This window comes from Manduca sexta, chromosome 27 (genome assembly GCF_014839805.1).
Source record: "Manduca sexta isolate Smith_Timp_Sample1 chromosome 27, JHU_Msex_v1.0, whole genome shotgun sequence".
Classification (NCBI taxonomy): Eukaryota; Metazoa; Arthropoda; class Insecta; order Lepidoptera; family Sphingidae; genus Manduca; species Manduca sexta.
In genome coordinates, this window is record NC_051141.1 from 13,108,908 (window position 1) to 13,135,841 (window position 26,934).

The 26,934-nt window shown below is 34.5% G+C and overlaps 2 protein-coding genes across 2 annotated transcripts in view; both read left to right on the plus strand.

Annotated features, from left to right (window-relative positions):
• Positions 1–3,769: 3,769 nt before the first annotated feature.
• The window catches only part of LOC115455759 (DNA-binding protein D-ETS-3), a 71,727-nt gene continuing 48,562 nt past the window's right edge, over positions 3,770–26,934 (plus strand). The window contains exons 1-3 of the mRNA XM_030184441.2: positions 3,770–4,153; positions 5,436–5,809; positions 13,484–13,567. Coding sequence (XP_030040301.2) covers positions 4,149–4,153; positions 5,436–5,809; positions 13,484–13,567 — 463 coding nt within the window. The 5' untranslated portion in view covers positions 3,770–4,148. The remainder of the gene's footprint in view (positions 4,154–5,435; positions 5,810–13,483; positions 13,568–26,934) is intronic.
• LOC115455758 (dynein regulatory complex protein 11-like) lies at positions 21,742–24,771 on the plus strand. The gene has a single exon (XM_030184440.2). The coding sequence runs from the start codon at positions 21,951–21,953 to the stop codon at positions 24,651–24,653; it is 2,703 nt and encodes a 900-aa protein (XP_030040300.2). The 5' UTR covers positions 21,742–21,950; the 3' UTR covers positions 24,654–24,771.

Genomic DNA, 26,934 nt, shown 5'->3' on the forward strand with positions numbered 1-26,934 from the left:
CAGTCTTGGTTGGAATCGAACGTTTCGGACTTCATCAGAGCTGAAGACTGGCCGTCGTCTAGTCCCGATCTTAATCCGCTGGATTATGATTTGTGGTCAGTTTTAGAGAGTACAGCTTGCTCTAAACGCCATGATAATTTGGAGTCCCTAAAACAATCTATACGATTGGCAGTGAAGAATTTTCCCATGGAAAGAGTGCGTGCTTCTATTGATAACTGGCCTCATCGTTTAAAGGACTGTATTGCAGCCAATGGAGACCACTTCGAATAAGCTTTTTATATTTTTAATTGTTTTATATTTATGTATTAAACTGACACACTGTAAAAGTAATAAATGTTATTTGCAGTTAACAATTTTCTTTTTTCTTTATTACAATATTTATGGCAAGACTAGGTATATATGTATACTTTTGCACACCATACTGTTCGAATCGCGTCCGATTTCTCAGACGATTAGTTTCCTGATAAGTAGTCTACTGCGAATTGCGGGGGTTCCGTGGACAGCACCAAATTATTATTTTCACATAAAAAGAAGTATAAGACACGAAATAACTGATATCTACTTTTGCAACATTCATTGAGGATATTCTTTAATTTTGTCAGTTGCTCCCGCCTTAAATCTATGAATTAGTGTGCTAAATAAACCATGTCTTCCTAGCTAGTTCAGAATATTTTTTCCTCACTAATAAACAGCTTAATAACAGACTACCAGATATTATATACACCTATTATTTCTTTTTGTTAGGGGCTGTACACATTGAGTCTTTCCAATCAACATTTTTTTTTCTTTTGACCAATACTGCTGAAATTAGAAAATTATATTTAGTAGGTTGGTACAACAAATGTTCATCCGTAGATAATTTAAAAGACAACTCGCAAACATATGATATTTTTTTTAGCGCGACAACAGAGACGCTGTATTATGTATGTACTTCTGGTATCATAATCATGAGATCCGAAAATAATATTATTGACTAGAGATGTCTGCTTTATGCGTTTATGCGTTATGTTGACCTACCTAACATTGCCTCTTTTTGTAATTTGTCATCTCTTAGTTAGAAACCTCAGATTAGAAACACGCTGTAGGCGTCACAGAGTGCTTGATCACATACATTGAGTGTCTAATATATTTGTAGCTAAAGCAATGAGCTTGATAAGGCATTTGAAGTTGATATTAGTGAACAAAGAATCATCTATATCTATACTTATAATAAATCTGTAGAGAGGTCAATTCTGTACATGAAATATATTTCCAAAATAACTATCAGGGGGTGATTAGGGATCGATACTGATGCCAAAAATGCAATTAGTAAAATTTTTGTCTGTCTGTCTGTCTGTATAACCGTTATAGAAACAAAAACTACTCGACGGATTTTAACGAAACTTGGTACAATTATTTGTCATACTCCTGTGCTGGTTATAGTATACTTTTCATCACGCTACAATTAATAGGAGCAGAGCAGTGAAGGGAAATGTTGGGAAAACGGGAGAAGTTACTCCATTTTTAAGCTTCCGTCGCGTGTGCAAGCTTAATGGTTAAAGCTATACAGAAATCATGTATGACGGAAATGTTCTCCTTAAAATTATGTAAAAAATATCCCACCACAGCATATGTCTATCTTTTATGGTTGACTCACAATAACACGTGTAACTCCCGATAGCTTAGCAGTTCGAAGCATTTCATTATATTTGTCTACTCTTACGTTTATAACACTCTCAGTCATCCCTAATTATAAAAGTTAACATTATTAAATATTCCATAAAAAAAGAATCATAGAAATCGGTATAGAAACACCAAAGTTATACATGAAATACGCTAATAATAAGCCATCATGCGTGAATACTGAATCATGCTATAAGGATTATTTTTGTATATATATAAGGTCGCGAACGCAATGGCAGGCGGCTTGCTTGGCACCTAGAGGCTAGCGAATCACCTAGCGAGTAGCTTCGTAAAACGAATATTCTCGAACGTTCGCGACCGGCTCCATTTTTGAAGTCCGAAATCCACGCGGGCGAAGCTGCGAGCGGAAGCTAGTTGTTAATAAAAACACAAAAGGTTTAAAACGATTTCAAATTTTAATTTGTTTGCAGACTATAAATAGTATACGTTTCTTATTATTTATATTCAGTATTATGATGAAACTTTAACTGATAAATTAGGTACAGGACCACATAATGCTTATTTATTCAAAGTTCTAGACGTTGTTGCTATTGTTTACGAGCGGTCGTGCCGCTTACTATCAGGCGAGCGGGTTGCGAGCGTCTCAGCATTCATTTGTGTAAAAAGTACTGTAAAAACTTGTATATTGGTTTAATTAGAAAGCTAGACTGCAATACATGTCTAGACAACATCTAGAGACAAATATTTCAATACAAAATTAAAGAACGCTACGTAATAATAGCATTCAATATTTGGCATCAAAATGGTACTTCATTAATACCTATTACCTATAAGATTTAATATCTGTCTTGAAGTACTCATCAGAACTCTAATAGGTCCCTATTACGCTACATTTTGAATGATTATGTTCATTAAACCCACCCACCCAACCCACTTATATTATAATCCATCGCTAAACATCCATAAACAATAATATTGAAGGTCATATACCTGAGTAGAGAAATGAACACCGCCGTATTTATAGCCGGACGTGAGTTTTTGTCGCATATAATAAGGTAATGTACAGACATCCTGCGGCTAAGTGGCGCGCGCGCCGTCACCGCGCCCACATTGCAATACACGTATCACAATACTGGCAGGTACTACATTGTGTTGTTGGTACGGCTTGGTTAAATATAGTCATTTGCAATGTCTAAGCGGGGTTAGGTTAGGATGGGTTGGGATATAGAAACCATTTCAAATTAACACTGATAGGCGCATACTGCTATCACTTATTATATGTTAGATGCACATTCAAAAGTAATGGTTACGCGTTGCTACAGTATGGCTTCAATTCAATATTTTAAACATAAAATACGGTAAAAACTGAACGTTCCCTATTTGAACTGTCCAGGAAATATTACATGCCAGGTAATGGCGGTCTGGAACTCGTGTTGGCATGTTGTCACCCAGAAGACAATAATGTTATAGGATGTCTATTTGTAATAGTTTAGCCACAATAAGCAATATTACCTTTAGTACTGCAACTGATTCGAACAAATAGAATATTAATAAACCGTGTTTATATTTAGCGCCAGCATATTTACCGCAGAATTAATAAAAGTGTTAATTCGTGATTTATTAAATCATTCCAAGATATTAATTACAAAGGTATAAATTGTTATAATAATGTTATGTAATTAGTAAATCAAATAAAGTACGTAAGTACTTACTTTCCATAAGTTACGGTAAACTTCAAATGTAAATATTTATTATATTACCGATCTAAGGTTTACCGATGTAAAATTTCAGTATTAAACTTGAAAAGTTAACAGTTCAATAATTAGAGACTACAGAAATGGAAACATGGTCATCGTTTTCGGCCCCAAAAATAAAAAGAAATACCGAATTTACTTCAACCTTTGTAACGTTAAGCGCTATCGTTCCATTTCATACAGTATTAATGGTAAAATTTTAATATAATGACCGACGCCACGCCTAACGATAAGTCAATTAACATATTTAAATAGAAACTGAAAAGCGTTTTAAAACGCTAATTCGCGTCCGTGGTCAAATCGACCAGTAAATATAAATTGGTCATATGTCATATTTCCCTTCTGCCGGATGCTTTCAATTTGTTCGTTGTGGCAATGCGCAGACGCGCAGCCACAGTGTACTAAAGGCCACTGCGAAGCGATCATCGCGGATATACCCAATCGATTGTTTCCGATTACTAATTAATATTGAAAACACGGCATATTGATTTCACCTTTCACACCAATTTAAGTGTTTTTTTAAAATTTAAAACAGTCACGCGGAACGCATGGTGTAGACCAGTCACAAGAAAATGTGTGATATTACTTATGAAATTAACTAATACTATCCGACTTCACTTTACATAATTTTGTTTGAGAAAATCTGTGGGTTAAGTGAAAATAAAGCGTACATAGAGTGGTATCACTGAAATGTGATACCACGTACCAACAGCCACGACGGAGAAGGTCAAGAAAGATCCTAGGCGGCCAAGAAGAAAGAGAATATCAGACATGAGGTGAGGGAGTGTACTTATATAAAAATCATCCGCAATTGCTTTGGATCTGAGGCACGGATTAAACTGATTTAATACATAACACACTTGGAAATCTAATCCACCTACCAAGAAAAATCAATTTACGATGCTTAACATGTATTTTAACTAATAATGTTTAATTTTTTTTTATATACGTATATTTGAGAATCGGACAGAGCTTTGGTTGACTTAACTGATTAATATATTTATGGGTAGAAACGTATTTCTCAAATAGACGGATATGGTCTGATTATTTCGGCTGATTTTATATGGAAATTGGCTGTTGTATAGTAATAGTATTTGAACCGACCTAATCGCCTACGCCAAGTCCAATAAATATTTCTATTTTGTTTACGTGCAATAAGTGACATTTTTATACTGTTCCATTGAATTGTGTTAAATCTTCAACATAATTTAACATCCTGTGTAAATTACAGAATATAGCAAAATAATAATATATTTTGTGCCGCGTGTTCATAATGGCACCTAATTTTAATTAAGTATTTTTGCAATATTCAATTACAAGTCACCTCTATAAATAGATAATATTGCTGTATTGCAATTTAACTCTACGTCACGTCCTTAAGAGAGACGAATTCAATTTTACGCGTGGTATATTTGGCCAACTACAGTATGTTTGTTTATTTCAATTAGTAAATGGAATCTATCGGATAAGTCCTAGTTATCTAGAGACATAGTAAACTGTAAATGGACTACGTTTTTATTTTTAGCATATATATCTGACTAAACGTAATGGCTACCTTTCTATTGTAAAATAAACTAAATAATAATGATGTGTATTTGTGCAGTTATGAAATACCTAATACTAATAATGTTCTTGAATACATAATAATTGCCTAGAACGAAAACTTTTTCTGCCACTAAAGGTGACCTAAAAAATGTGATAAAATCATCAAATGACGCACTGAAATCTCAAATTGTAATCATTGTTTAAATGTAATATTTTCGATACACCTGGCGGGCCAGCAGATACAAAGACTTTGTAAATTTTTGTATGTCATTTTCAGTCAAGCCCAAAGAATCGAACAGTTCCTTGTTCGATTCTTTGGGCCAAGAAATGTGATCTTATTTATTGGACGTCATTAACCTGGAGTCTGATATTATGTCCAATATTTCATCCTCTTTGACACGCGACCTAACATAGTTGGCGACAAAACTGTACATCCCGGCCTATCTCTAAAAATGGGAAAAGATCTCATGCTTGACTTATATTTTTTGTAACAACAGTATCATTTTGCTTTAGGGTTGACCTACGCGGTATCAAGTGTGCAACAGCACTCCGGGCCGGTTTCAAAGCTGCGATGTACGAAAGCAGCTGCTCCTACGCGGGGGCCCTTGAATTGAAGAGGAGTGCGTTGAAAGAGGAACCTTGGCCGGCGACAGAATGGCCTCCGTACAGACTACATCAATCCACCTTCGAACAGTTGAAACAGAGTGTGGAGAAGGCAAAGGCAGCGCTACAAGACAGATCAGGGTTGTTAGGATCGGCGAGCGCCTTCGGTGACTTCTATGGGGGACAGTTGGGTCAAGATACAGCGAGCACAACCCTTGGTTTCGGAAGGTCTGCTCGCACTGACGACTCAATGCTTGGATCTATGGACAAAAACAAGACGATTGGTAAGTGTTTTATGTATATCATTTATAATTCTCACCAAAGTTACTTGTATTAAATGAAAATGAATTCGGAAAATGGGATAAAGTTAGGCCTGATAATAATCTGTATCTTACTAATGAAAATGTTTTAGTGTTTGGATGTTTACTAGAATTGCTGACCTCATATTAAAATTAACATTTATAAAATTCGGTCGATTTGAATTTATTTGGCGCTGAATAAATCTATTTATTTACAATATAAAGTACGCAAAAGCGGACTTTAATGAATATTCTCTATCAGTTAACCCAAAACAAAACTAGTATGTGTATGGAATTGTTGTTTCATTGTAACATCTCGAAGTATAAAGACAAGGATGCGAATTAGTCGCGAGCCAACACTGGTGACACACTGGTGGATATCAATGGATGTCAGCGCAAATTACAACTGGGATTCAACTTTACTTTTTCTTTTAAGTTTGAAAACTACTTTTTAAGAGCTAGTAAGAGCTTAGCAAGCACGTACATAACTAGTATTACCACATTATTGTGTCACAAGTAAACGTTTTTCCAAATGTTTATTTGATTATGAAATAAAAATACAAAATCCCCAAAAGCTGCCTGTCTGTATGTGATCAATTTTCTCATGATCTTCTGAACGGATTTCTGTGAGGTTTTTACTAAAAGATAGTGCAATTCTTGAAGAAAGTTTACGTTACTATAACTTGACGGTGTTATGTAAGTTGACAGAAATATAACTATTACTGTGGAAGACATCGCGTGGCTGTTAAAAATTTCGTGGGTCGGAATTTAGGCGGGAAAAACTTTATGACACACTGATTTCCACGCGGGTGAGGCCGCGGGCACAGTTAGTAAAATATAATAATATTTATTGTAATAACCCTCTGGGCAACTTACATTCCCATATGAGGTTGTCTTGGATTCAGAAATTAAAAACAAAGTTGTTTTTCTTTTAAATATTATTTCCAGTTTAGAATGGGTTTTACTAATTAGGAAAGTAATTTTTTCAACTTTTTATGTTAATTATAAACCTATACCCAATATAATACAACGTCATAATATCTTTAAAAGGTATTCAAAAAACTATAACAAAGATATGCTTCGAGCACATACATTGGAGCACATCATTACTGTGCACGAACCAATTCGCTCCCTGACCTTAAATTTCACGCCATCAACCGTTTTATACAGAGACATCAACATTTTAAGATCCATTGTGCGAACACCGATACCTATCATGACACACAGCGGGTATTCACAAAGAAAATCGATTCTCCACGTGACAATACCCCACACACAAATCACAACCTTATTTTGAACATAGTAAGATGATATTCCAACGATGCTGCATATAAACCCTTTTAGATAAGGCTCTGATGCTGTGTAGGTACAAAGAGATGGTGGGGAGCGTCTTCTACAGATAACAATCTCAAGGGGGAAAGCGGGGGCGTGCGGATTTCCCCCGCGGTAACCATGACAACGCCCCCGCCCACACTCCGCCCAAAAGATCATCGCGCACAACCTTAACTAGTTGTGAAAATAAAATTTTATTATCTGCGTACAGTTCATTATTCGTGAAGTTAGCCGGGCCTGGAATTGTGGCACGGGGGTGAGCGGGGGGGAATGGGGACTTGCCCTCGGCTTTAACGAGATAGGGAAATTTTTGCAGTTGAAATTTATCGCCGAGGTGCAGTTTTCAATGCAATATAGGTGAGTTAAAGAGACAATAAAGGAATATTATTGCTTGGCGAATGCAAATGAACGTTATTTCCACTTTAAAACATTTTTGGGCGAAAAATTATTTATATTCCGAATTTTTATTTATACGACGTCGTTTTTTGTATTGATTCTCATTAAGTTTATCATTCCACAAGGTCCTTTTAATACGTGATCTTTAAAATTTTATGAAACCGCTATAAGGGTTTACCAGTTCAAATTTTAATCAATTCTAAAAAAAGTATTAAAACAATTTTATGGAAAAGACTGGTTAATAATGTTTAAGACGACCCTCGGTGGGATTGCCAAGAATCGTCGGGACAGAGGTTAGAATTCAACCTAGCTAGGTCACTTCTGACTCTCATGTTTATCAATATTATAGAAAGAAAACGTTTTCTATTATTAATACTTTAGACGTATCAATACGCATTCGTCTAGTTTGGTACACGAAATTCATGACCCGTTTAAAACAAAAACATTTTGATTAATTCAAAAAGGCAAACACGTCTCTCACAAAATAATTCTGCTACACAAAGAAAACTTAAAATTTTATTACATTTAATTAAAACATTCATGAGCATATTTACATAAAATACTGACTTGAAAAAATTGCTATTGTTCGCAACCTTCCAGGCATCCGGTAGAAGAGTTGGCCGAAATAATGACGAGAAACAATAAACTTTTCCACCATTAAAAACGTGGACAATTCACTTGAAAAAATAATTTTACATTTTAAACTGACGATCCATTATCAGGGTTGGCTGAGGTGAGAGGCATTCTTTCTCGCGAAAGTATTGAAGATTTTTATCCAGAGTTTCGATCTGCGTTCTTTTATTGAGAATTTCAAAGAATACGGCGAGGTCGTTATATATTATCGTTTGGAATTCCCTTGAGATTTTTCTCTTAGAAGATAAAATATCATAAACTCCTCTATAAATGTTAGATTTCGATTCGGTACACATCGAGCCAATTATTTGTTATAAATAAAACTATTATAGATCACATTCGGTCATCGCTTAAATTTTGATATAATGGAAGAAATATTTATAAGAAGCTTAAAAATTATATCTAGATAATACTGTATTAAATTGTCTAACCATCTTTAGTGTGAAAATTACCTATAGAGACATTAAACTACGTTTATTAGACTATGTTACTTGCACTTTAAAATCCAAATCAGCGTTAGTATTTTTAAATCTATATTATCTTTTCGAATAAATAAACATATTCTTCACGAAACATCTATAATTGAGATACAGTTGCTGTTAAAATGCTTACAGCGCCATCCATTGCCCGCCCATGATAAATCGACGTACACCAGCCAAGAATACAAAACAATGAACAATATCTTCCATGTAATTTGCATAATATAGTAATAAATGCAAAAGTACGCGCGCCGCGGCACACGCTCTTTATCGTTATTCGCGGACAGTATTACGCGTGGAAGACATGGAGACTGTTTAGTTAGTATTTGTGCTTAATTTTTTGCTACGAATATTTATAATATTTAATGTAGTAATTTAACAAAAAATTCTGCGTATGATTTGGTTTCTATTTGAATTTATTTTCATAATTATTCCCTGTCTATCGAAAATAACTGTTAAATGTAAAGATGTTATAACAGTACCTATGCGGTTAATAAAACGCTTTGAGATTCACAATTCAGCTATTGGCTGAATGGTTAATTAAAAAGAAGTGCATTCAGGCCCCTAATTATTTCCTTTCTTTTGTGCGTAGCGACGCTTTTGTTCCGTATTCTTGTTTCTAGATCTAACATGCACGGGCCATGGCGAAAATTTGCTCGGAATAACTAAAACTCTTGATTATCTACACAGTGGTAGATAGCAAACGGGATTTGAAAATTATAATAACATAACCTGCATTTCTCGACGTGGATCCTCCAATTTAAACAAATAATAGAACAATATTATTTTATATCATTACTAAATATTAGCAGTCTTACTTATAAAAAATTCGCAAACCTATGCTTAGTTAAAACATAAATTTACTAGATCAGCTGTAAGTCAAACCTCATCTTGCCTCTTAATAAGATTTAAACTAAGAAACCGGTGATGTTTTTGATAGCTAATAATTAAGCAGATCTTAATCACCTCTTAACACTAAAACAAGTTTACAAATAAAACTATATATAAAGATTACGTATTAATATTCTTTTAAGTATTACATGTACTATCAAACAGTCTTCAGCGTTGCACACCATTTTAATTTGAAGTATTAGACCTCCCTAAAAATATTTCATAATCAACAAACTTAAATACTAACAGCAAAACAAATATTAAAGGTTTAACCCCACAAAACCCTGTTCTCATTAAATAATTCGACAATTGAGTGGAGACTCGTTAAAACCAGTCCATAATGAGCGTCGGCTATCGGCCGATCTCCACGGTGCAAACGTCATCAATTACGATGCCGCATTTTAGATGATATCACGGTAATATATACATGTATAAATCACAAACGCTGCTGATATTCCTATCGTTTTTTTAATGTTTATTACACCAAAGGGTGGTTTAATTTATTTTCATTAGCCGGGGAACGATCGACGTGTTCGGTGAACTATTGCTTTAGTTCATTTGAAAATTGAATTACTACTATGTTAAAGTAAGTGTTCTTTCTATGACTACATTCGCAAAATCCTAGGAACCTCTTAGGAATAAATCTTATATCCTTCCTTAATGCTCTATTTAAGGAACTCGTGTGGAAAATGTCTTGCCGCTAAGCCATCCGCTGTGAGGGAATGTTAAGAATTTTATTAGGTATAATAACATTCTTTAAGTATTATATAATATTTCTTCCCCGACTGTGGCGAAGTTGGAAAGGATAATGATTTTAATACCTTATGTATGTATGTATCTATTGTATACTCTACTCTAGATTATTGTATTAAGGAATATTATATTCGAAACACAAATTTGTACTGCATAAAGAAGGATATTGGTACACGCTACTCCTGACAATTCAGTAAATTAAGGAATCGATTCACAACTTGTGAGTAAATATTACTCATTGACAGTCTTACTTATAAAAAATTCGCAAAGCTATGCTTAGTTAAAACACATATTTACTCGATCAGCTGTAAGTCAAAACCCGCCATCTTGCCTCTTAATAAGGTTTGAAGTTAGGAAACCGGTGATTTTTTTTGACAGCTATTTAAGCAATTTTTAACGACCCCTTAACGCTAAACCAAGATTATAAGTAAGACTGAAAATGTCCAAGCTAACCTGAAGCCAACCAAATATAAAAGTCACACTGTAACCTATGCTCCCAAATGCGTGTAATAAAATGAGTGCTCTCTATTTATCTGTCAAATCAAATCTAATGGAAACTTGTACATACACACACACACATCGTGCATTTATCCCCCACGGAGTATGCAGAGGCGCAACCAGGGCACCCACTTTACATCAAGTCTGTTCCGTCCCATGATGTGATAGGGCGTGAGCCTATCGCCATATCGGGCACAAATTCCAGACTCCGGGCTGATAGTGAGCAGAAAAACCCAAATACCACTTTGCCCGGCCCGGGATTCGAACCCAGGACCTCAGAGCGCTGCCGCACCGCACGTGCAGTTCAACTACGCCACCGAGTCAGTCAACTTGTAAACAGGCCCTTAATCGTTTTTCAAGTTCCGTGTCCATTACCTTATGAAACGGTTTAGCCTCATATCAATCAAGAAATATATACTTATTGGCGCTCAGTTCACCGCCACTAAAATTACACTTACATAAACCGATTCTTGCTTGAGACAAGCCTCGACAGCGAATAAATTTGATTGTTTGCGTTTTAAAACAAAATGGTGTGCTACCTGTATTTTAAAAGCTAACTATTATAGTTGTGCGCAATAAATATAAGGAACAAATGCCCAACGCCGTTTGCTTGGGAAAGGGCATTATTATAACTTACTGATACAAAAAAAAACATACTACGAAAATCCCACTATCTCCTTACGTTGCACCGTACGAATGGTGAATAAGTAAATTTAATGTTCCCTCGTACAGAGTAAGGTATTATAAATTATACTCAACCAGTGACTGACGGGAAGGGTTCTTTAACTTTATGATTACATTTGGCACCCGGCACCGTTTATTGATATTATCTAACTCTATAGGTAAGTGTTATATTGGGGATCATTGTAGGTATTATACTTAGATAGTTTTTAAGAATACTATACACTGTTTTTTTAATTAGTGACGTTTCTGATAACTCGATGATCGAGTATGCAATGTTGGTTGCACAGCTTTATTTACATCATTTAAAAATATTCCTAATCCCATTTAAGTACTTTGTAACATAACTAAATACAACAAAATTTAACATACTTCAATAATTACTGTATTACTCGTTAACAATTAAGATATGTTAAAATTATTCATGTCAAATAATCGTGCTTAAAAAAAATCTCCCACGCTTAAAACAAAATCACAGCGTTACAATATGCTTACTGTTAGAATAAATATTGAGGGGGCATTTTCGGCCGGTCACAGTTCATCCATAAATCTTAAAAAGAGGGGTCGCATCATTACTGGTATCTATCGCGCAATTAAGTTTATATTGTATGGTTCACGGTTCCCATGAAAGGTTCAGATAAAGTGTCAGCCCATTAGAGAAGTGATTTGATAAGCAAAAGTGGTAACAGCGGGTGATTCTATATCATTTCATGTATCTACTTGTCCGATGTGGTCAGCAAAACAATATATTTTCGAAACGTCGAAGATTTTTTATTATGTTTGGACAAAAATTTGTTTTATGCTTTGTTTAAAGCATTAAACGTTTTGATATTTAAATGTCTTCAGCGTTAAGAACTCTACATTTTATGACCAATAAATATTTTGAAGATTTCAATATATTCCGCTATGCATTTATGTCACTACTTGCAGAGGATAATTTAGTATTAGCTGACGAATAACCTATCCAATCCTAAGCCTCCATACACGCATACACATTTTTTCCAGTTATATGAATTCTCAAAAACTTTTATTAATAAAGGATAAGCACAATAATAGCGAAATTTATAGAATAACTTTCCCTAATAAAATGATCGCAATTGCTCTTCCCAAGTGCCATAATTTACCCGTGCGTTGTTTACTGGATGCGCGGGCGCGCGCGCGTGCCAAAAACACCATCTATTGCCGGTCAATCGAAACTGAAATGTCATTGAGCAATGCTCGTCATTATCACCCGCTGATTTATGGTGCGCACGAGTGGCATGCGATTGTCCCATAATTGTTTGTTTGCGAGGGATGGCCTGAGAAGTGGCGACTTATGAGCTTACTGTTGTACGCATTCAATTGCCTGTAAACTCCAGTGGGAGATTTGTTTTGGATCGCACGTCAAACAGTTTTATTATTTGTGTTATTAATTGGTTAAATATTATATTTGTACTGTTGACTTTTAATCCGTCGGTTTATTGGTATACCATTGCCAGTTTAAGAGGATGTTGGGTACGTCAGCTTTTTAACAGTAGTAATTTTGTAATCTCACTATAAGAATAATATCAGCCCTGTATATATACTGTCACACTGTTGGGCATCTCACTAAGCAACACCAAATCTATTAATTTCAGTCTATTCGATTAATCTGCAGGATAATAATTGAACTACAGTAAGACACTGATATAAAACGAAATTAAAAGCGATTCTATTACCGTTATATGTTAAATGTGGTCTATCGTGAATTATAAATATTTTTATTTATACACCTCCTTCCTCCCTTATCACTGAAGGGTTACGCAGAAATGTGCCTCTGCCGACTTGCATGCTTACCGCCATAATTACTGCTACATACATGACATACTTCGGGCTGATAGCGAGAAGAAAAACTCAATATCCCTTTGCCAGACCCGGGATTCGCACCCGAAACCTCGCAGCGGAAGAAGTAACGCACTCGCTACAACTGCGGCATCGAGGCAGTGTATTTACATTTATACACCATTTCAATGTACAGGTTCTGATAAGCTGTCAGGCGGTCTCAGCAAGGGATATTCTACACCAACGCTCACAGACACACTACGAGGAACCAAATGTACAGGTAAGTGTCTCCCATGTCTATACCATATAGCTATGCGAATTTTCTTTACATTTTTATAATAATTGATTATATGTGTAATTATTAGCCAAATGTATATGCATAGAAATTAAAAAAAAAACAAAAAAAACCCTGTTCTCATAAAAGTTGGCTTGTTTAAACCCCTGAATAATTTATTAAAATAATATTAATGTCCAAAGAAACTCAAGCGAGAAAAGCATCTCCAAGAAATCCTACGTTATAAATAAAAGGTATATTTTATACTTATATAATTTAAAGTCTGCCAATCCGCACTAGGCCAGCGTAGTGGACTAGGCAAAGATAAACTCCTCATTAGCAAGTAGCGATCAGAAGAGGCTCGCCCCCGGCAGTGGGACAATATATACAGGACTAATATTATTGTATTATGTAATTATAAAGTAAAATCCATCTGAGATATTTGTGTATTGCTTGATGAGAAATTACAACTTGATTTATATATTTAACATAGTTAATAACGCTTATAATATAAATGGATATTTTGTAATGCGGCCCATGATTGATTTTAAACTAGTAAACACTTATATCCACCTTTACAAGTCCCACATCAGACCCCACTTGGAGTACGCTGCAGCAGTATGAAATCCTCACTACAAAAAGTACGTGGAAAATTTAAAGAAAGTACAACGAACATTTCTTTCGATCTATCGTTGTCATTGGAATTTGTTATCCTATGCCGTTTTATCGAAAAACTATAATCTCGTGAGTTTAAAATCCAGATGTTTATATCTAGAAATGATGTTTCTTTTTGACATATACAATAATAAATGTGACTGCAACAGAATTAATAATCGAGTTTGTTAATAATTCCGAGAGCAGTATTGAGGCGTGGTGGGCGCGGATATCATTTTTGCTGTTTCTTCCTACCACACTAATGCTGGCCTACGCGCACCCCTGCGTCATATTACTGTGTTTTATAACTAAGATTTTGCAGACCTATATATATTTTCTATTTCCACTGGGCAATATCAAAAACGTTAACACAGATCATTGTTGCCTCCAACTTGTAATTCATTAAAATTGCGATATTTTGTAATCAAATTAACTACAATTTCTTTTGTAACTTTATCTTGTCTTCGTAATTTTTTTACCAAGTACGTTATCATATATAATCTGTGGACAACATTGTGAGTTACGCATTTGTATTTTTATAAATAACTTATACTCATTTGTCTACAATTCTCAATGTGTAACTGTTTGTGCCTTAAACATAAATAAAGTAATCACTGCGAAGTTCAAGCAATCCATTACTTACAGATATAGTCTACTCAGTGCTGGAATTAGCACACCTGGACGGATTCCAACGTTATCACGCGATATATCACGGAAAAAATACAACACTATCAGCCAGTTATCCATAAACAGGGTTGTTTATTGTACCATAAACGTCACCCGAGAATTTATGTCTAGGTATTTTTAATGTAAATAACTTGCACGTTTGATTATTTTCGTATGGTATTTCAGTGATGTAGGGGTTGTAAATGATAGCACAGAAGGGGTTCAATTCTCTGATAGGGATCGGTTAGGTTTGGTGGTTTTAAAAAGTCCTTTAAGGCCTCAATCATTGTCAAATAGTAACTTTTAATTCGAATCTGGACTTTTATTAGTCTATGCACAGGCAGCTGCGGAGTTAGCTAAATAAGTTCAAAACTATTAAACACTTCTACGTAATAATTTCAATTGAAATATTATGATTTTTATTTTAATTAAAGCAAGCCCTTGGAAGTTTATATTAATGAAGAAAAAACGATTGTTGATTAGGCTGCAAAAGTTAAAAGGTAGTTTGAAATATTTAATTCGGTCAACTACTTTTGTGTCGGACTGTAAACCCTTTAGTACCGCATTAAATATTTATACATTGCCACCAGACTAAGAAGTAAAGGGTGCCTATATAAGTAATCAAATATTCCAAATTTCTAATTAGAATTCTTAGCAGTGCTGCTATCCGCCATAATATCATATATATATGCATATCAGCCAATTGTCAACACGCAATACTTTTTTAATTTTAGATTTAAGGATATGTATGCTGTTGGTGTACCTTATTAAATAAATAAATAAATAAATATCGACGGATCTTACTGTGATGCACAGTAGGTACCTTGTGGAACCTATACTTCATATGCGAAAAAATGACCAGATTTTCTTATAATCATAATAAATGAAGTTTAAATAGAATACTTAATAAACTTTACGTGTAAGTTATTAAAGAGTCAATCCTATTTTCTTTCAAGAAATCTTGATCAAATTTAGACGTAGGGTTATAAGAAATTATAGTATAATATGTATATAACTCTACTTGCCAACACTGTACTATTGCATATTAAAATTGATAAAGCAGAGCATCAAACAATTCGCGATATGTTCTGCGATCGCATCATTATATCAATTACAAGCAAACTCAGTCAACTGATTACCGCTTCTTCTGCGTAACTATTAATTACTACTTTCTTGTCTTGCCTATCACTATCCATTTATATAATTTTCCATATCTTAGCTCACTAACGTTAGCATCAAGAAAACCAAACTGAAGTGATTTTTAAAATGTGTATTACAATCCAATAAATATCCTATCTCTGTCCGTAATCTTTAATCAACTCTTACAGCAAATTATAAATATGATAAAGTAATAACAACGACAAAACTGCAAAATCGCGAATCCCTCGTTGCCAATTTATTGAGATCGCAACAAATAGTTGCAAAAATTTTACAATTTCCTACTTGGTATTTCGAGATATTATCTCCACACAATGGCTGTTCGAAGCCGCCGCCAACCGTAAACGTTCCTTTGGCGCAACTTTTAATTGTGGACTGATGACCCTCGCTACGCCTTTGAACTCACGGTTGGGTTACTCGCGAGAGTTAAATTGTCCCTTTAAGTTTCATCGCGAAACCTCACGTATTACGCGTGATTACACGTTTTAGTATGCTTTTATGTCAATGCTCGATTTTTTATTATAAAGCAATAAAAAATTATATGGATACGTAATTGTATGCAAATTATTATCTGACAATTGCTGCGTATCTTAGTTTTTAGTAAATACGTAAATTAACATATTTCCTTGCTATAATAATTATAATATTAGAAAATCAAAGATACACATTGTCAATCAATATTTGATTTTTATATACTTTATTATTACAATCTAAAAGAAAATATCATAATGACACTCGAAACTTCTAGCACCGTTATTGAACTGGATACATTTTGCAATAGTTTTGTACGCGTTAGTGAGCCACTAGAAACCAATAATGGCTTAAAGAGCTCTTCACAAAATGGGATCACGTGTCCAAGAGCCGTTGGTTAATTAATAACTCTGTCACACACTCTGGTTATTAAAATGTATTTCATAAAGTGAATTGAAAATCTCACATCTTACTAATATCAATAATGGTAAAAAAAATTAAGATGTATTGTAAGCAATAAACGTCGTAATGGATTTGTATATAAATTTACATAAAGAAATATTTAATCATGCAAAAAACTATTGTACGCTAAATTCTGGTAATAAAATATACCTATAGTCATTATTTTAGTACTTTGGTGCAGCTGTTGTTTCAACATTATTATTATTGTAAGACAAACATTAGTTCGGTACTTATAACGTAGTTTACGCGCGTTATATATGCAAGTATGAAAAATTCCCTCTCCTGTGCGAGCTAAACTAAACTTAATTCTTGGCCCGCACCTGCTTTAAAAGTAATTTTAGGGACCCTAATATATTGCAAAGCGACAAGAACTCTATAGCTTTATCGACATTACAAGACCAATAATCTCTTATAATTCCATGTTATTGGAAAACTTAATAGACGTTAAGAATTATGTGGACGCCAATCGACGCTAAAAATCTTATATAAGCATATTATGATAATCTAATTTAGTTGAACAAACTGTCACGTTTGTACACGTGAATAATAAACATTAATAATTTGAAAGGACCAAAGAAAAAAGATTTAGAGTTTATAACTTTTATAGATTTTTACATAATTTGAACTTAAACTTTGTTCCACTATAATTTCAAAAATCATAGGGGTGTGATAATAAACTAAATGAACTAATAAAAATAATTCTAACAAAAAATTAAACCGCCTTCAAAAACCACTCAAAACCAAAAAATAATTTCACATAACAAGTATATATTGGATACCAATTTTGGAGTCAGTGCCTAATTAAAATTGCTAACAAAAACATAACTAAATACGTCACAGGAAAGCTAAATTCGCGATTTCGTTTTCTTGGACGACATAATTATTCTAGTTTTTTTCATTTTAAAACCAAACTACCGAAGTGATCTTGAAAAAAATTTTATGGGACCAATCTGGAGAGAAATTCTTTCGAATTAAAAAAGAATTTTCCAAATCGGTTCATAAATGAGCGAGTTCTGAGGTAACAAACATAAAAAAAAAAAAAATATTCACGTCGAATTGATAACCTGCTCCTTTTTTTGAAGTCGGTTAAAAAAAATTATCATATAAACTGCCAAGTACAGTTCAGTTACATTTTCATTTGAATTTAATTAAATGGAAATTCAACAACATAAACCAAGTCAGGATCATCTCGATACTTAATCGACCGCACACAAACATTTTTTGAATGTAAATAGAGATTACAGAAACAAATTTATTAGTTTATATAACAATGAGGGCTCAATGAAGCTGGGGTCAACCCCAAGCGTGTCGGATGGCAGCGCGTGCGCCGCGCTCGCCAATTTGCGGTGACAACCGTGCCGCTCTCATAGCTTCATTGATAGGGATGGTTTAATTGTTATCGGCACTGATTGTGAACATATCTGCACGGGCTATCTCACGAGTATGGGTAGTTAACAAACACTTCACTGGATTTGTAATGGTTACGTTGTGCTAATTCAATTCGCCATAGGATGTGTTTTGTATCAAATAAGTTTACAATATTAAAATTATACCAATAATGCTGAGGCTAGAAATGCTTCCCAGGCTGGTGGAACCACGATGACACTTATGGTAGTGTACACAACCGTACCATGAAATATTTTTAGCAGGCACGTTAAGGAGCAATTTTTCTGTTAACTTTCTCATAGTCATGAAGAAAATAAAATTCCAAAGCCGATAAATATTTATACAACGCGGTCTCCTCTGAAATTAGGTACTTTATAAAAAGTTGTTTGACACCTCATAGGTCTTTCACAAATCAATCAATCCAATTTTTTTTACTCAGTGGCTTGGCCTGACATAATATACATTTTAAAAAAAAGTGCAGTGAAAAAAAACTTATCCACGTGCACTCACATAACATCCCATCCCTGAAGGAGTAGGCAGATGAGTTGTAACCAGGGCACCCAATTTTCGCCACCTTTGCTCCGTCCTACTATGTGACAGGGGACGAGTCTATAGCCATATCACGTACAAATTTCAAACTCTGTGATGATACTGAACAATAAAAAACAATTGTTTTATCTGTACTCTTATTATCCCTTTTTATTATACACATGCCCCGTCCATCTATACAGTACCCTAAGATTGACTGGGAGGGACTGCCCCGGCATTAAGTCCGCTAGTTTACGATGTGTACAAAATGTTTTAAATAAATACATAAAAACCTAATATCACCCGGTATTTGACTCAAAACACACTAATCAAAAACTTAATTATTATTAAGACGGAGTATAGAGATGTTAATTCTCACTGTCCAAAACACATTCAAGAGCTCAGCCACCAGCGACATAACCAACATAATTGCCGCGCGAATTCGTCACACTTACACATCAGAGATCGCCCTCAGTCTATTAGACAGTCAATCATTCTGCCATTCGTTTCCTGGTGCGACGGCGCGCTAACCGGCCGGGCGGCAGCGTGCCGAAACCGTACATTCGCCACGCATTAACCTTGATTGTGCGTTTCATTCGTGAGAAAATTTGGACATGAATGCCTTTATTGAATTTGTTTAAAATATTTATGTTTCATAATATCTTAGTTGTATACCAAAATCAGGTATGATTGTCTGATTTTTTTACTCTAAAGAGCACTTATATGTAAAGATTTTGCCAAACTTATCAACTTCAATTCTGAAAATACGTTTCATTTTATATTTTGAACAGATTCTGTTGTTCAATAGAAATTACGTTTAACATTTAAACAATATTATAAGTACCTATGAATGTTTTGGGTAGCTATTAAAAACAATTATTATACCAAAATTGTTTTTACAATAATCTATTAATGCAATTAACATTCCATCTTTTGGAAAAACCTTGGTCAGGCAAGTTATTTTCTTCATTTAGCTATTGCGCCAAAAAGCTTTATATTTAGCTCTATATGCTTTATCAACAATGATCATTAATCAAACACGATAATACCGAGAATGGAAATTAATTTACATTCTAAAATACGTTTTGCTCATGAATACATTAACTATTTACAAATCAGCTAACACATACATTACAAGATTTTGATACAAACATTAAGATTACAAAACTGAACAGAGACTCTCCCCCGTTCATACCTCTGTCCTCTGTAGTCCCTTTGCAAAGTTTATGGCTTGGCGTGGAGTTAACAAAATAAATGGCTCAAATTTCTACACCCTTAATGAATACATGCGAGGGTTGATCTATAAAACATAGCTGCGTTGCATTTGGAATTTGGTGTGGCATAAATTATAAGAGGTAACGTTATTCAACATAATATAAATTTGTTTTATTTTTCTTTTTTCGAAAACTTTCTCACATAGCAATTTTTGTGCGCTAAATAAAAAAAAATGGTGATAGTCCCATTTCAATAACCGCTTTCTGAGGATTGTTCTAAATCGTGATATATTCAGGAATGAATCCTCAAGACGTATTTGCATCAGGCAGGTTTACGAGCATAATGAATAAAGCAAATTATTTCTACAAGAATAATTGCAAAATTGTTTTAATTTATTTTGTATATATTAAGACAACCCATAAAGATAACACTAAATAAAGTATATATCCTCCAAATACATATCTGCAGCTAGAGATGCTGAGATTTCCGACTACTCTATAACTGAACAAGTGGTATTTCGCTCTGTTAAAGTCATCTATTTTCTGTATCATAAACGCATGGCATAATAAAGACTGACAGACCCCAGTAAAAGACAACGCGGCATCTGTAAAGGAAGCAATCATCTAATCACGCTTGTCTTTTGTTTTTATGCCTCAGCTACATAATTTTAGACTTGGTCTAAGTGTTTATGGTATAATTTTATCTAAAATATGTATGTAGTTGATAACTCCAATATTTTATTATATGCTTGTACTATTTACAGGTATTTCCACCAAAATGAATATAAATATAAGCCAATAGCCAATACTGTGTTCTAGAAAATTTTCTTTTTTCATACATACTAGGTATTAAATTGTGTACAATACATATATGGAATTATAAGGTACTAAAGTTCAATATTAATGCCAAAAACAATATAACACGTGTCAAGATTTTTTATTAAAAATCCAATATCATATTTATTCGCCAATAGTCCAAATTCGACAATAAAAGCAGATTCGAATATTACATAAAAATATATTTTAAAAGCATTACCTAAAATAATTGTCACCTAAATATAAAATTTTTAGATTCCTATATTACAGTTAATTGCTATCCATTCAGGTAATAATTACAAAAACAAATTTCTATATTAAAAAGCTGCCGCTCTCGCTATGTTAACCGCGAGTTGCTCGTCGCTCACACCACTCACTCGATAGAGCGCGGCACGCGTCATACACCGGAAGGGAGCGACGAGCGGACGAGCGCAGCGCGTGCGCTCGCGATGGCAGCGCTCAATGGCACGTACGGAGGCGCACTTAAAACATTTTTATTGTTGCTAGACAGGGGATCGCGCATTATTACAGTCCCCTTAACTTCCACAAGAAATAGATACATCTTGTGGCAAGGACAATATGAAAATTTGATAATGTGATTAGATTTTGTGAAATGCTCAGGTCACTAATGTCAGCTATTATACTTTGAACCTAAACATTTTAATACAGTTATTTTCCTAGTCGTGCCAATAACTGCAATTAAAAACTGGATTGCTTTCGGCTCCTAAATTTGCATAGGTATGTACCATGGTATAGAATACTCTTTGTGAAACATATTTTAACTGGTTATAAAAATACTCTTTGTTTAGACAAAGATGACATGAATTGACTGAATAACTAGCTACATGTCATGGCATACATTATAATGAAAGAGCATTATAATACTATGGAAAATTCTCTTTGTGATATCCTTTTAAGTCAATTAAAGTGAATGCTTATCAAATTTAATTATTTACATAAAATAGATTTTATCATTCATAAAATTGTAGGATATTATGCAGTAAACAGTTAGATCTAGCGATATAAGTTTCGTCATGGCAAACAAAGATTACTACGAAAGATGGTTAAAATTAAAGGAACAACTTAAATTGACTCTAGCTGAAGATGAAAAAATTCAAGAATTAGCAATTGGCTACATTGGAATTAAACCTCAAGCTACCGCTGTTGAGATTGTAGCTAGAGTCTACTGCAAGTACAGTGAACTTTACAATAAACTTTGCGAGTGTTACGATCAGATGGAACAAGTACAACGAAGGCCGTATATTAAAAAGATAATAGACGCCGTCACATGTCGCCTACTTGAACTGAAATGGACCCTGGAAGAAGTAGAAGTTTTCGAATTTACTTACCCAGAAAATGCTTTACAACAAATGCTTATGGTGCCGCAGGATATTCAGATACTTTGCCCATTTTTCTATCCTTTTGAGACACGTCAACAAGAAATGCAATATATAATAGATCAAATTTTCGCTGGAAACCGTATCGGCGACCCATCTCCTACGACTTCGGAAATACTGAGAAAAGAGGAGGAAATGAAAGAAAGAGAAAGAATTCGACAAGAGGAGAGAGATGCGGAAATTAAGAGAAAGCTTGCCATGGGCGAAGATATAACTGAATCCGAACCATCAGTACAACTGTCACCTGAAGAAATGGAAGAATTAAGACAGAAGGAAGAATATGATAGAAATATAAATAATATTCAACGAATGGAAAGATCTAGAACAGCGACGCGGTCAATCACCCATAAAGCAAACAAAGACATTAATTTGTACTTGGAGCTTGCTGGCTTAAAAAAGCCACCTGCAAGAGAAGCTTTACGAACAAGAGCAGCATGTGTAATACAAATGGTATATAGACGGTTTATGCAAGTTAAAAGAGAACACATCAAAGAAACTAAATTAAAGCAAAAGTTAGGCATGATCATTCCGGCGTGGAAACCCCCATCAGCCAAAGAACAGTTAGAAAAAGTAAAGGAAGCACGTAGAAATTTTAGAAGAAAATACTATGAAGAGTGGCTAAAAAAAAACTTAAAGGAAAAAACTCGTGTACTGAAACTAAGAGAAAACGATATAATGGAAGATATATCAGCGGAGATTAGACAATGGTTTCAGGAATGGTACAAAGAAGTTCGATTATTCGACGAATTCCCTTATGCCGAAGAAGGTGGCACTATCTTAGTAGTAAAAGGTGAAACATTCTCTATTGAAGAATACATTGAATGGCGGTTAGCAGAAGATAAAAGACTAAAGGCAGAAGAGGGTCAAGCGAAGAGCAAAGAACAAATAAAAGCTGAACAGAAAGCGGAAAAAGAAGAGAGAAAGCGGTTGGAATTGGAAGCTAAGGATAAAGAAAAGAAACGCCTATTGGACTACAAGAAATCACGTCTTAATCCAGATAATGATCCAGGTGTTTATATATCAATAGGAAACAATATTTTACCAGTACGAGAAACTTGGAATGATTATGAAAATCAATGGAAACAAATAGATTTACCCAATGCGCCTGCTGAAGCAATGAAGGGGTACATAATGCAACTTATTACAGAAAATGTATACCAAGATATACATCTTCAATTAAGACCAATAGTCGACGAAATGATGCGATTGGAATTAAATCTCCTTAAGAATTCCTTAAAAATGGACTACCAAGCTGCTGGAATCATGAAACCACCACAAAGTAGAAAACGTAAGAAACCAAAAATCCCCAAACCACCCAAGCCAGATAAAGTTAGCCCAGCTGCGATGTTTCAATGTTTGGTTGATGAAGGCATCGTGAAAAAGTATCCTCGTACGACCCTGGACGATTACTGGGGTGATCAAAATTATGCTGCTGCAGATGTGAGAGCTATTTTGTGGACACCTTCATTCCCGCAACCCTGTATCGGTGATGTTAGAGAACAAGTAAGGGTGCGCTGTCTTTTAACGTTAGGATCATCTTGTCCAAATTCGGAAAGATCCCAATTAATAGTTGGACCCAAAGCAGCCGGCAAAAGAACATTAATATACGCAGTCGCGACAGAAACAAATTCTATACTGATGGATCTTTCTCCACTGAACGTATACGACAAATTTCCAGGACCAAAAAATCTTAAAACAATGTTTAACTATGTAAACAGAGTAAGTAGATTGATGCAACCAACTATAATAATGGTTGATGGCGCAGAAAAAATATTTTACAAGAAAGTTCCGAAAGAAGAGAAGAATTTTGATCCTACACGACTTTCAAGGGATTTTTTCAAAGAAATCGTAAAACCATTAGGGTCTCATGATAAAATATTAATATTAGGTACAGCTAGCGAGCCATGGTTGGCTAAAGGTCCACAAATGTACAAAGCATTTCCATCATTAATTTTAATTCCAAGGACTGATTACGGTAGCATATCACTAATATTAAAACAGATGTTAATGGAGTATCATGCAATAGACAGAGAATTTAATGTACACAGTGTGGCTCAAGCGTTAAGAGGGTATGATATCAAGTCCATCAGAAAGGCTGTTGAAACACTATTATCGGGCAAGAGGGTGGCGGAATTGTCTCACAAACCACTGGACCCGTTTGAGATTATGGTAGCAGTCTTAGATGAAAAAGAGGCCTGTTTCACCGACGAATGGGATTACCTTATGTTTAAAGAATGGTACGAATCCTATACTCCTTGGGGACAGAAATATTTGGACTACATGCATATGATTGAAGCTCAGTATAATTACAAATTAAAACAAGACAAAAAGAATAACTGAGTTGAGTGACAAGGTGAAAAATATAATATGATATTTTAAAATTTGTTATGTCTAAAATATATAATATCTCAAAGGATTTACTTAAACTTTTAAGTTGCATCAGTGAATTTCATATTTGTATTATGTTTTTTGAATACTTTTTTATTTCATATGTTATTCTACATAAAAATATTTTTGTTTTTTTTGTGTAAGTATGTTTCATTATTCATTCATCATTATCGACAAAATACATTATATCGTATATTACAACAAAATACATTATATTACATCTCATTTATTTCTGTTGCCAATTTAACACAGACAAAATTGGCAGCACAAGTGCTACGCACACCTACGAAGACTTTTCCTAGTGCTACGAACTGCCACGCGTATCATAGGATTTCCAACACCATTCTCGAAGCTTTACTAAACGCAATGAACATGTAGTTTAAGATAATTAATGCAGAGGGCGCTGCTTCGTACTATTTCTCACTAGTAAATATTAAATGCTTTAGTTCATCCATAGATGGCGTTACTATACAAGATGGCGTCGACTAAAAAACATGAAATTTATCATAATTTACAATAATAAATAAAAAAATGCGTAAAAATTTGATTGCGGTAATGTTAATGAAATATATAAATCATGATGATAACACTAGCATAAGATGACACATAATGACTTAATAACCTGTACCTACTGAACTACATTTTGATGCGAAAAACAAATCTAAATACTTAGCAGTAGTTAAATATTTTTATCAGGATGTAACCTAATAAGTTTAAGTCCCGTGTTTAAATCTAAAGCAATAATAATTGCTTTAGATTTATCGGAGACGTAGAATAAAATAAAGTGGATTAATAGGACAGTAAAAATGCAGTAAATTTAGGTTTCAAATAAACACAAAAATCTCGTACATTTTTTTTTATTTCAGAGAGAGGAATAAATTTTCCAATGTACCATTCCTAAGCATACATTAAATTCAAGCAGTCTTTGTACGGTGAATTTCACTTTCCCATGTTTATTTATTTTTATTTTAGCGAGTTATTCCTGATATTCTAAATCGGAGTATATAGACGACACGGTAAAAAATAAATCCTACGGGCTTTAACATCTTCAAAACCCGTAATTGTGATTAATTCATCGGCCTTATTCTCTGTCATAACCTAGGTAATAAGGATAATTATAGATACTGCATATTTGATAAATAAAAATTACTGTAAATAATGATCTTATCTTCTACCCATTCAATGGCAAGGCGCTATTACGTGTGGTCGCCGCCGCTCGGAGGTCGTTTGTGTTGGTACGCGCTACGAATAGTGATTGTCTGCACTGAACGTTACTGTATCGACACACTGTTCTAAACTCGAAAATTTCAAAGAACTGGAAGCTTTGTGCCTTGAATAAATAATAAATCACTCAACGTACCCAATAAAAGAACAGAAAACGAAGTCTTTTGTCCACGTTAGTGAATTTGCATCATATCGTCGTAGATTAAAAAAACACATATGCGTATAGAAGATATAATTCTTATTATTTATAATCATTATTGGGTAAACATAAACATATCATTCGAAAAATAGTGAAATTGAGACAATTAAATTAGGAAACGGTAAACGTAATGTTTTAACGATTATTTTGGCTTAGTGTGTTGTTTTTATTTGAATGGGACACAATCAATTTATTACATTGCTATAGACAAAACTGCGGAGGAAGCGACGCCATTCGTCAGGACACAGGCCGGGGTGACCAATAATGTCCCAAAGTGGGTCGCTCCGTAGGCTGGTAACAATGCTCCACGTACTAAGCTGCGCTAGGGTTACCAGACGTAAACTATGAAATTAGCGTGAAAACATTTGATATTACTTGTTGATAGTGTTTAAGTCTGTATGTGATCATATTATTTGTGTATATTTAAAGTAAGCTTATATGTTTATTTTATATTTTATCTTACGAGTTTTTGATAAATGTAAGTTCATGATTTTTTTTTAACATTACCAAAACGACTATAATAATTTAATCCACGAAGATTACGTCTCTACGATTTTTCGTTGAAGTCATTTGTGTATAGGTCTGAAAGACAAAGCCACAAATCATAGTTTTTTTGATAAATTCCCACATGCAAACAAAACACAAATTAAGCTCAATTGACCACAAATCCGCCAATCACAACATTTTGGTAACCCTGAGCTCACAACGAGCCGACAAGCCTTCACCTCGCCGGACGCCGCTGTCTCCGCGCCCCGCCGCCATTTCCGCCGGCAGCGGAGCTCGCGGACGCCGGCGGGGCTCGGCGGAGTG